Raw genomic sequence first — 10,982 nt, 5'->3', positions numbered from 1 at the left:
TATCTCTTTAATCATCGTGCACTCTTTTCTTCTTACCTAACGGTTGGACCCTGAACCGTGACACCTGGGATCATACGTCCAAAAAACCTGCCTATATTTAAACCCAGTTTGAAATCAAGGAACTTGATACCCTCATCCAGGGGTAGTTTCTTGAGTGAAAACCAATTCTGGGCAGCATTCTTGGAAGCACTGCAGGGCTGTCTGTTTGCATTCATTGGCCTTATCTCCCACCTCTTTGGTATGTAGTACCAGGAAATCATCAACATACCCGAAGATGGCCATGAATCTCCTGTCTTTAAGGCTATCCTTGATAGTCCTTCCACGTGCTTCCAGCAACAAATCACAAACTTGAGGGGCTATGCGAGACCCAATGTACACTCCACTTTTTTGTAGAAAGTGCTGGCCTTGGTGCGAAACTACTGTCGATATTTGATATCCACTGAGCAGTTCTAGGAAGGTATCTACGTTGATCCCAGCCGCTTTTTGGAATGGTATGCTCCTTTGCTCTTCTAAGATGTTGCGAAGAATTGACAGGAGGCTTGCATGGGATATGAATAATACATGTCCTGGGTGTCTATTGCGAAACCAGAGGTGACACTTTATCCATCTTCTCTAGGATACGAAATCAGCTGTTCAAAACGTTTAATCACGTAGGGATCATTGCGATGTAACAGAGAGAGTTGCTTGGCCAAGAAGAATGACAAATGCACTTGCCAGGTCCCTTTCTCCGATGCAATTACCCGAAACGGTACATCAACTTTGTCCGCCTTTGCCGAAAAAAATACTTCTAATTGCCCCTCCTTCGTTCCTTTCATCTTTGTGTATAGGCTGTTGTGGTTGTTCTCTTGCAGCAGCTTCATGATTGCTTGCTTTGCAATCCTGCCTTGTTTTTGCTCTACCGGCTTAAAGTTTTCCGCCACAGCTTGAGAGGTTTTTGCTCCATAAGTTCCTGAAGTAAGATCTACAAAGCCACCTTCTTTATCTGATCCCTATTGGAAAACCCCAATATGAACAGCGTATTATGGATTTTGGTAAACAATATTTTTTTATTGTATTACAATACGATATGGACAGTGTATGGGAAAACATTACATTTATTGTTTTGTATTACAATAAGGGTTTGTTATGGGATTCTAATATCCATAATACGCTGAATTTATTGGAATTCAATACCGACAAACCCTTATTGGATCCCCTTGTGTCGTATGGTGATCCAATAAGGGTTTGAAACTCCAGTGTACTTAGCGTATTATGGATATTGGAATCCAATATATTATATCGGCCACCAATAAAACTTATACGAGTTGGAATATCACGTTCCGCACGACATTTCTTTGCGACGCAGTCTCTCCTTGTGTGTATTTCTGAGTGATAAAATAAAAAAAATGTTGCTGTTGTCAAATTATGAATAAAGAAGCAAAACACTGGGCTTGTCCATACCAAATATATTTAACATATTCCTGAACTGGAGGATCTGTCATTTACTGCAAAAGAAAGTTAATTGTTTAAGACCGTCATTCAAAAACTTGACGTTCGAAAAACAGAATGCGAAATCCTCACCTTTTAATGAAAACAGCACCTGATAGCTGCAGCCATATAAAAACTGCAAGATAAAAATTTGTGATTAGTTTGCGACAAGTAGCAATCCTTCACTAAGCCGGATAGATTCAAGATTATGTCTGCGTTGATTGCGGAAAAATAAGCTTCAATGCCACTGCCACGGGTCATTCTGAGCTTGGTCAATTAAATATATGTATCCGCTCGTCTAGCTTCACTATTCCTGCTTCGCACCAAACTAGAGTATCTGGAATGCTCACCTTTGAGGAAAAACGAACTGGTGCTTGCTTGTTTGTAGGCCGTGGATACTGGAAGAGAGATTTGCGATTAGTTGCGTCCAAGTAGTAGTTACTTTGAGTAGCCACGTAAAGTACACTAAGTCGGAAAGATTCGAAATTACATACGCGAGACATAGATATCCTCTTGCGACGTAACTGGGCACACGTCAATGTCGCCCGCGTGTATTACAGAAAAATAAGCTTCAATGCAGGAGCCCCCAGTCGTTCTGAGCTCTGTCAATTAAAAATGCCCTACAGCTTGTCTGGCTTCAGTATTGTTGCTTTGGGTATCTGGGCCCGTTTGCTCGAAGCTGGTTAACTCTAACCGCGGTTAAAAGTTAACCGCGTTTCCCTACCTAGGTACATCCGAGTACCTAGCCGCGTTCGACAAGAACTCAACGCACAATTTCTCCGTGTTTTATTATTATGCGGTAGCTCCCGCCACCTTCCGGTCGAAGCAAACAATAGCCTTTTAAGAAACGTTTTTGCTAGTTTTGTCTTTATTAAGAAAAATAAAAACAACATCGTATCACAATGTTTCTTTTTATGCATGAAAATATATATGTACTTTAAAAAAATAATAAATATCTTGATGCATCTATTGTGCCGCCAAACACAGCATAAGTTTGCAGCGTTGATTTCGGGTCTGGCAACGGTCTTTATAGATTCGTTGTTTTTGGTTGTTTTGTTCTCCGTGTTTTGCGACGCACGTTTCCCGCGCTTTAGTTATCACCTGATTTTCACTGTTTGTCTTCTCCTGCCGTTTGCCCAACCGACCCTCCGACTCGCTCGCCGACTGACTACCGGACTGACTGACAACTGATTTGCGGACGGATTGGTGAAGATAAGGGACGCAATGTCGACTGTGACGCGACGCCGACATCGAAGAGAGCGCGTGTTCGCCCAGTACGCTGTTGTGATGATGGGACGGCAGCGTGTGTTCCGTGACCGCTTGAACCCTTTGGAGGAGTTCGATGAGGACGAACTGCAGGAGCGCTTTCGATTCGGTCGCGCGGGCATTGTGTTCCTCGCTGACACACTGCGCCCGGACTTGGAGCGGCCGACGCGTCGCAGCCGCGCCCTCTCTGCAGAGCAGCAGGTCATTGTCGCCTTACAGTTCTACGCCACGGGGAACTTCCTCATCACCGCAGGGGACTACATCCGTGTGCACGTCTCCACTGCTTCGCGGACTGTGAGGCGGGTGACTCAGGCCTTGGCACGTCGTGCCCAAGACTTCATAGGGTAAGTGGTCTGGAGCATCTCTGGTGCGTCCCGATATTAGGCGCATGTGCAGGCCAGTTTTCCGAGAAAAAAAGCCTGGGCCTAGATTGCTCGATGAGCAATCACCATTATTTCAGAAACCCTTTGTATAGAAATTTTGGTGCGTGAATTGTGTTCGCTGAAACCCCCGAATTCGTTAAAGGTGGTCTTCTCCGCACACCTATTCTGCAATTTATTTACGGCGCACCACCTGCGCAATGACCCTTTCGTTTTTGTTTCCTAAGCTGTAGGCTTGCTAGCCTGAATATCTGCCAGCGCATCGATCCCCACGTATACTGGTACCTCCCTAAAGGATCATTAGAAGTGTTGCTTCAGCACTCGATATTTGTTTTTTGGTAATGAGCGTGACATGCAGACCAGTGAACTGGGCAGTAAAATTACACGAACCAACTGGAGTGTACAAAATGACTCCCTTAGTACCTATTATTGGTGCAGGTGCAAATTCAACTAATCTACAAATAAAGTAGGAGTGCAGACATTTACAAACAGCCTGGTTTCTGCACTCCCAACTATGCACTTGTTGCTACTGAGCTAGTCTTGCGGCTACTGAGTACTGTCATTGTGCAGACGAGGCTTTTATTGCTCACTATTGATGACGATGAATGATAGCTGTGTTACTTTGAAGCATGTGATCATAACAACAAAACTGTCACTGTTAATGTCATAGTGCTACAGACTCACTCAAATCCATCTACAATGCAGGTGGCCAGGTGAAGCTGAGGGTCATGCCTTACAACAGGCCTTCTTTGAGATCGGTGGGTTTCCTTCGGTCGTGGGTGCTGTTGATGGCACTCACATTCGGATACAGGCACCACAAGTGCATGAGGAGGTGTACGTTAACCGCCATCTGTACCATTCAATAAATGTACAGTTAGTGGTTGACGTCTTTTACCGTATCCGCAATGTGGTTGCGAAATGGCCTGGAAGCACCCACGACTCTAGGATATTCACCGAGGGCTCGTTGTCAGGCAAGCTGGCCGTTGGCGTTTACGAGGGCCTACTGCTTGGAGACAGCGGCTACACCTGCAAGCCATGGCTGATGACGCCCTTCCTGTCTCCGTCATCAGCAGCGGAGGTCGCCTACAATGCGTCACATAGCACAACGAGGAGCATCGTGGAACGGTAAAGCCAGGCTATGCGTCCTGGTTCGACGGTTCAGTGTTTCGGTACCTTGAGGCACCTAACCTTTTTTATGTGGTTGTGCCTGAGCTTTACATTTGTTGCCATTTTTATGTTCTTGCATAGTAGGCTACGGCTGCTCAGAAGCAAGGAGAGGAAGGCGTATCTCTACTATACCTTATTTATACTACGGGCTATAACCTACTGCCATAGCCTGAAATGTTTATTCTAAGGTTAGCCAGCATTGTGGGAATGAAGAACATCAATTCACAAAATTCAACCATTAGCCAGTTAACTCTATATGTCACAATAATTGTTATATTTCATTTGCTCTTTTCTGTATAAACTCCAGAATAGAAGTTAGAACTTCTCTGAAACATATCCTTCCTGTATGACTGGGTTTATTAACCTACAGGTTTTTACTAGCTGTTTACACATTTCAAACAATAGCAGTTAATTTTTTTTGTTACTCTATATTGCCTAAATGTAAAGCAATTCTTAGAAAAAAAAAACAGCTTGCAATGTGAAAAAAAAACACTGGCTTAGGCAGGTTTTGTTTTTAGACAGTTTGTGTACAGACTTATTCAAGCATATCTTATTAAATACTGCTTATCTCAAACTGCAATTTTCCTTGCAAGTTTTTGCGAAGAACATTTTCATTATATCTGTGATGGGATTGCTGCGCCATTTGCGCCAAAGTGATTACCCTGCTACGTCCTGCTACATTTAACAAAAATGTGAGAAATTTGCACCAACGTAGCACCAAAACTTATTTTCATTTTAATAATACTGAAAATATAATAGCTCGGGCTTCGCTGCCCGGCCGGACCGTCACGATATGCTTACGCAAGTTTTCAGGTTTTCAAAACTTTTGATTATAGTCTCGTATACGATACCATTCCATCACATTTCGTATGAATGACAGGCAATATCTGGAAGTTTCGCAATAATTTTTATGTTAGTCGTCTGTTCATTCTGGAGGGTTAGCTATAGTCCGTTGCAACCTAAGAACGAAGGGCGAGGGTAAGACAGGCCGGGGAGGAGGAAGCAGACGGAACGCTAGAGAAGAGAGGGGGAAACCTCCTTCTCTCTTTAGCGTTCCACCTGCTTCCTCCTCCCCAACCCGTCTTACCCTCGCCCTTCGTTCTTAGGTTGCAACGGACTATAGTGTCGTTGAATGCGCTTTTCACCACGCACCGGTGTACTGCAAAGAAGCAAACACCACGGAGTAGGCATCGCAACTTTGTATGTCTTGCTTCTCTGCAGCGGACCCTGTGTTAAGGAGAAAGCTCTCCTCCAAAGTGAGACTCAACACAATTCCTGAACACAACTTCGGCTCGTAAATATGATGGATTACAAGATCCCGGCGGCACCTTTTCCAATTTCGAGATTTAGTAAGGGTACTTTGGTATTGCAAGAGCATTTATATATGCTCTTATGCATGTTTATTTATTTATGCCAACTCATTTGTTTAGCTATCAATTTTCTGTAGGTGCGAGTAGATTAGAACTAAATTGACAGGAGCAGTGGATGAAATCTCAGGAAGAGCCTGAATGAGTTCGGCGGGTTTGTTTTTAAGTTTCGTTCACATGCCGTTTTTGCTCTGAAGTTCTACAGATAAAATGTAATTTATGTTGATAATCAAATGATAATTGCTTTGTTTTTTTATCTCATTTATAAATTGCAGTTTTATTACAACCTCTAGAACTTGAAGGAAACATCAGTTTATGTGACCAATGTTATTGTACTAATTTAGTGGCATTCAGTACCTAAAATAACCATTTAAAGGAGTTTGTGCTGTCCTTCATCACTCACCTTTTTGTTACCCTGTCATGGTGCTTCTCCACGCAACTGAACGCTATAGTTTTGTGTTTGAGGAACTCTTGCTGCGCAGTTGATGCTAACAAAGGTTTGAACGTATGTGAGAAGGCAACGTAGACTTTGCCCTTTAGTTGGACAGGCCGAAAAATTGATCTTGACGTGATGTTTGCATTGGTATCAATAAAAATGAATGTGCGCTTATGCTACAAAAGTTCTTTTTGTTGCACCATAATTGACTTTTGACTGCTCCAAGGGCTGCTCCAAAATGACTCAGACCAATCACATCACTGAAATCTTTAACAAAATCTGCATTTCATTACTATGTTAAAATATTCCGACAAAAATATTAACTATTAGGCATAATACCATGTTTTCGATGGGCTGGAGCGATGATAGACATCGCATGCCGATCTCATTAGATGTTCTTATAAACCACTTCAAAAGGATAACAGATCTTGCTCTATTTATACACTGTGCAGGACAATAGGCCAGCTCAAGCGGAGATTTCATTGCCTCCATGCTGAGTTGAGGATGCAGCCAGAGAGATGCTGCGACATCACTGTTGCCTGCTGTGTCCTGCACAACCTGGCCAAGACATACCCCTGCAGCATGCCAAGGACTGTCCTCCCCGAAGAGGTTCCCGTCGAGCCCGTGGCAGCGGGCCGTGATGAAAGCAACGAGGCTCGGGATGCCATCGTCAGCCAGTTCTTCGGTTGAGCGTAAGTATACCAATATATTGCACATGCTGCTTTGCATGGTCTTGAGTACCAGTGCATTCTGCTTGTTTTTAATTGATCAAACATTGGAATACCAAATGTTGTTTCTGCGTTAGGTTGGAAGAGAGGGGAATTTTCGCCCACGCCGTCCCCACATATTACGCTTGACTACTGCTGCCGATTACCCCGGCGCAGCGGGAACACGAATACCATAGGCTATGGTTCAGGGAGATACGAAGATAAATTAGGCAAATGATAAAATTAGCCAGACGATCTTCCGATGAGTACATGCAAGGCAGGCTTTTAGTCTTAGCGGCAACTGAGGCGCATACGAGGCTGACGGCGGTACGGACAGAGCACACAGAGATGGATCAGCAGTCAAGATTCCTTGAGCGTCGCAACTATTCGTGCTGTGACAAGGAACTAGAGCAAAAACCCTGCAAGCAGGCGGAGCCGCCGTTAGTTCTCGATAAGCAGATGAAAAACTTGTCTTCGCATGACACGTTTCGGCGCACCGATATGTTTGACGGAGCAAATATACCACATGGTTTCAAACAGGCTCGTGATTGGACCCGGCGGCGTGTAGCATTGGGCTTTAGTCCATCGTAGGACGAGACAGAGTATAGCAGATCTGAATCTAGAAATATACAGTTGCAAGTAAAATGGATTTTATTTATCAGCAGCTGTGTTGGCTTTGTCATATATATATACATTCAAAATGAAAATTAAAAACAGCGTAATATGTCAATGTTTACTCTTCTCCTAATTGTTTTTTTAGCAATTTGATTTCCAATTCTGCACGCTGTGTTTCCAGTTGAATTAAATTTTTTTGGTCCTCTAGTAATTTTTTTGACTGCTGGTAGAACTCCTCGGCAGCAGTTGCTGCTGCAATTGTTGCCGTGGCAGCTTGCTTAACCATTTCTGTGCTCTCCTTCTCCAGCAGGAGATTAGCTCCCTCGAGCTGCTGCTGCCTTTCTGTCTCCTGCAAGAAGCGCTGTGAAGCCTCCCGGCACCAACGTCGGCTGTATGGCACATTTGTTGGAGCCCGCTGCACCGCCTCCAGCGGCCGACTCTCGTGCAGCACTGCCGCACTTGCTCCGCTCCCAGAGGGACCAGGCTGTGGATCTATTCCCCTGGAGCTGTCACTGCGACAAATTCATGTGTAAAAAGTGGTCAGGTTTTGTTCTTGTCAGCATGGGCAAAGAGAACACACTGTGCAAAGTTTGTAACCCTGATAAAGACACCGATGCTGCGCCAAAATTCATTCATACGGGTTGGTACAGAGGACAAAGTTTGTGAGCCAAGTTGGTTTATACACTGACGCACAGGCTTGAGGTCGGAGCGCAGTGTTGTTACTTCTTGCACAATTGCCCAGTACATGGTGTAGGAAAATGTGCATTTGGTTGTGAAGAGCACACAGCTGCATTCTAAAGGTTAGAATGCAGCTGTGTAGCTATGCGATTAACAGTTCATAAATTTAGTGGTCACATGTCCAGTCAAACCACAATGCACTGCACATTTATAGGACAACTTCAAACATTACAGCACATAGCTTCACTGGTATTGATTTCACTCACACAGGTTACCATCATGGGGGTAGTTAACTTCTTGACCAGAATGAAGTTAATGTTTGAGCCAATTTTCCTAAGTTGGTAAAACAAGCAACAGGATGGTTGTACTGTGTGTGATCTTTTAATTTGCATATTGAAAGCGTGCTACAGTTAGCATTAAAGAAAAGCCATTGCCACTTTGTTGCATTTAATTTCTATAAGATGGTAATAAACAGCTTTACCACCTGATTTCTCATTGCATGCCGTGTTATTGCATGAATTTGTAGCTTCGGTGAAACTGTTTTAGCCTTGTTGAAAATAATTAGAAATGTGGTAGCGCTGGTGCCTCGTCAGATCTTAGAGTGCACTCTGGAAGACGGTTTCGTGACTTATATTTCGAACCGCCTTTGAGCTTTTGTTGTTGAAATAGAACTGAAGCCAGATTCCCGGAACTTTCTTACGACAAAAAAGTTAGTAGATTTATCTTATGACAAATTTACGAACTTTTAAGTATTCCCGAAGCACAAAGATCGTAAGTTTTGCGCAAGCTACGGATTTCGTCAGAACTTGCGGAAAACTTACAAACATTTTGCTTCGGGAATACTCAAAAGTTTGTAACTTTGTTGTAAGAAAGTTTCGGGCATCCGGCCTCTGGTCTTTATATAAAAGTACTCGGCAGTAATGCCATTCAAATGGCAACATGCCCATCTTCTTATCATCATTTGTCCTCGTCTTTTAGAACCTCGCCTGGAACGACAGTTCTGCATTACTGTGACCGGTTCCTTAAAACCATTTACTCTTCACACAATCGGGTCTAGAAACCAGTCACCTACTCTTCGGTGTCACCTATGGTGGCCTCCAACCCGCACAGGTTGGGCGAGTCCTCGCCGATCACTTCGAGGACGGCCTCGACGAGGGGCGTCAGGACGTGGGGGTTTGGCCCAGCACCTATGAATTAAGGCGTAGTAATTTCGTCTCGACTCTTACTTACTCGAGTTACGAGCAAAAACAGAGGAGGTGGGGTTCACTGTTCAACCAAGTATGTAAATGGAACTTTCATGGGAAAATTAAAATAAACAAATACTGCATGAGACATTATTTTAAACATTCATTAACTGCTAGATAACACTGCTGAAACTGTGGACTGTGTAATCGTGCAATTTTTACTTTCTTACAGTTTGGCCTGTCGGCCTCTACCATTGTGCTCTCTTATAATCTGTTTTAATATTTTGTCCGAAGTTTTGGGTCTTCCACTGAACTGTTTTACAAGTTCCATACAGCCTGTGCAGAACTTGTACATAAACTGGAATAAATTGTTTTCTGATGCTGTAACACTGCTTTTGCTGCTGTTCAAGGAAGGTGAAAAGTCGACTCCCAGCAGAGGGCAAAGGTGAACGAATATACAAATGTCCACATTCACGTTTCTAGGTTTGGTTGCTCATGTATTATCACTAAAGCAATGCAATATCTTTTGAACTTAAGAACACAATGAACTTACCGGTGCGCTGTTCATGCTTCTTGAATAAGCTGTAGAGTTGTCTAGTCTTTTTTAGGAGGTTTCTCCAGCACTGTTGTAGCTAGTCTGGGGTGCGCAAACAGCCCATGGCTCTGTAAATTTCGTCCCATGCCTGCCTTTTTGTTTGGGTCGTGACCGTAGCACTGAACTTGCCCATAATTTGATGTTTCCTCTCCTCCACTGCCCGAATTAGTTCTAATTGTTCATCCAATGACCAATTCCTCTGCCGTTTCATGGTGATGCTTGCATTCGCCTGACTCATTTTAGATTTCAGATTGGTTGTGATCGTCTGCTACGTAATTATGTCTCTCTTTATAATCCTAATAAGACATCTAGTTATCTGAAACAAAATAAATTGAAGAAAGACAAGCGCAAGAGAAAATATGCACACTTCTTTTCCGATAGAAGCTTTGTTTATTTTCCAGTTGTACAAGTTCGCAGACGACAGTACCGAAGTTCGATCGAATGCCGTGCCGGCATCCGTGCCGGCAGCTTCTGTTGAGGTAACGGATCTTTGCTTCTGAGGGAAGTTTTTAGTTTGCATCTTGCCTTCGTTGAACCGTCGCTAAAGGGGGTCGTCGGTGTTGTGGATGCGCTGCAAATACAAAACACGACGAACTGTACTATAAACCAGACTCCGCGATTAGAGGCTGTTTTTCGGAGAGAGATTTGTTGCACTAACATGCGATTGGGGCTCGAGGTAGGTTTTAAAAGTGAAAAAAAGAAAAGAAAGCTGGACGTTGATTACAACGCAAGTTCTGCTGACATGAAATTTTGATAGCGGTACAATCTCATAACTTTCTCGTGAAACATCGCGGCACTTACCTAGGATATACGTTTTGAAGATCCCGCTGACTGTAGCATTCAATAAAACAAGTCCACTTCAGAGGGCGGTGCGTGATGTTATTCAAACTCGACGAAACCAGTCAGGCGTGGCCCTGCTCCCACAGCATGCTCGCCGTCAACTCCGACAGTAGACTTTGTGTTGAAATGTCCTTTTCGTGACACGAGGATGACGCATCTTCGTAAAAATAAATGTTCCCAAGCGTGACGAACGGCCGTAGCAGCCATATTGGACATATTGTCTGATGCTAGGTACTATTTTACTCCGGCGTCCCTACTCTGCAGGTCACGTGACCTAAAA

The 10,982-nt window shown here is 43.7% G+C and overlaps 1 protein-coding gene across 2 annotated transcripts; it reads left to right on the top strand.

Moving 5' to 3' along the window:
• Positions 1-2,261: 2,261 nt before the first annotated feature.
• LOC115314939 (putative nuclease HARBI1) lies at positions 2,262-9,654 on the top strand. Of its 2 annotated transcripts, none has more exons than XM_029974053.4 (4): positions 2,262-3,077; positions 3,819-4,238; positions 6,536-6,775; positions 7,716-9,654. In XM_029974053.4, the coding sequence occupies exons 1-3, from the start codon at positions 2,692-2,694 to the stop codon at positions 6,771-6,773; spliced, it is 1,044 nt and encodes a 347-aa protein (XP_029829913.2). In that variant the 5' UTR covers positions 2,262-2,691; the 3' UTR covers positions 6,774-6,775; positions 7,716-9,654. The 2 variants fall into 2 exon arrangements, with proteins under 2 accessions (XP_029829913.2, XP_029829912.2); XM_029974052.4 differs by having other exon boundaries at positions 7,713-9,654.
• The last annotated feature ends 1,328 nt before the right edge of the window (positions 9,655-10,982 follow it).

This window comes from Ixodes scapularis, unplaced genomic scaffold (genome assembly GCF_016920785.2).
Source record: "Ixodes scapularis isolate PalLabHiFi unplaced genomic scaffold, ASM1692078v2 PGA_scaffold1__304_contigs__length_218370807, whole genome shotgun sequence".
Classification (NCBI taxonomy): domain Eukaryota; kingdom Metazoa; phylum Arthropoda; class Arachnida; order Ixodida; family Ixodidae; genus Ixodes; species Ixodes scapularis.
Note: the sequence above shows the minus strand (reverse complement) of the source record. Positions and strands in the feature narration are given on the sequence as shown.

Bases quoted from the DNA above. Each gene is read 5' to 3' on its own strand.
- LOC115314939 (XM_029974053.4), top strand. From the start codon at position 2,692: ATGTCGACTGTGACGCGACGCCGACATCGAAGAGAGCGCGTGTTCGCC. The intron at 3,078-3,818 runs GTAAGTGGTCTG...TCTACAATGCAG, and splicing joins CGTGCCCAAGACTTCATAGG to GTGGCCAGGTGAAGCTGAGG. The intron at 4,239-6,535 runs GTAAAGCCAGGC...TACACTGTGCAG, and splicing joins ACGAGGAGCATCGTGGAACG to GACAATAGGCCAGCTCAAGC.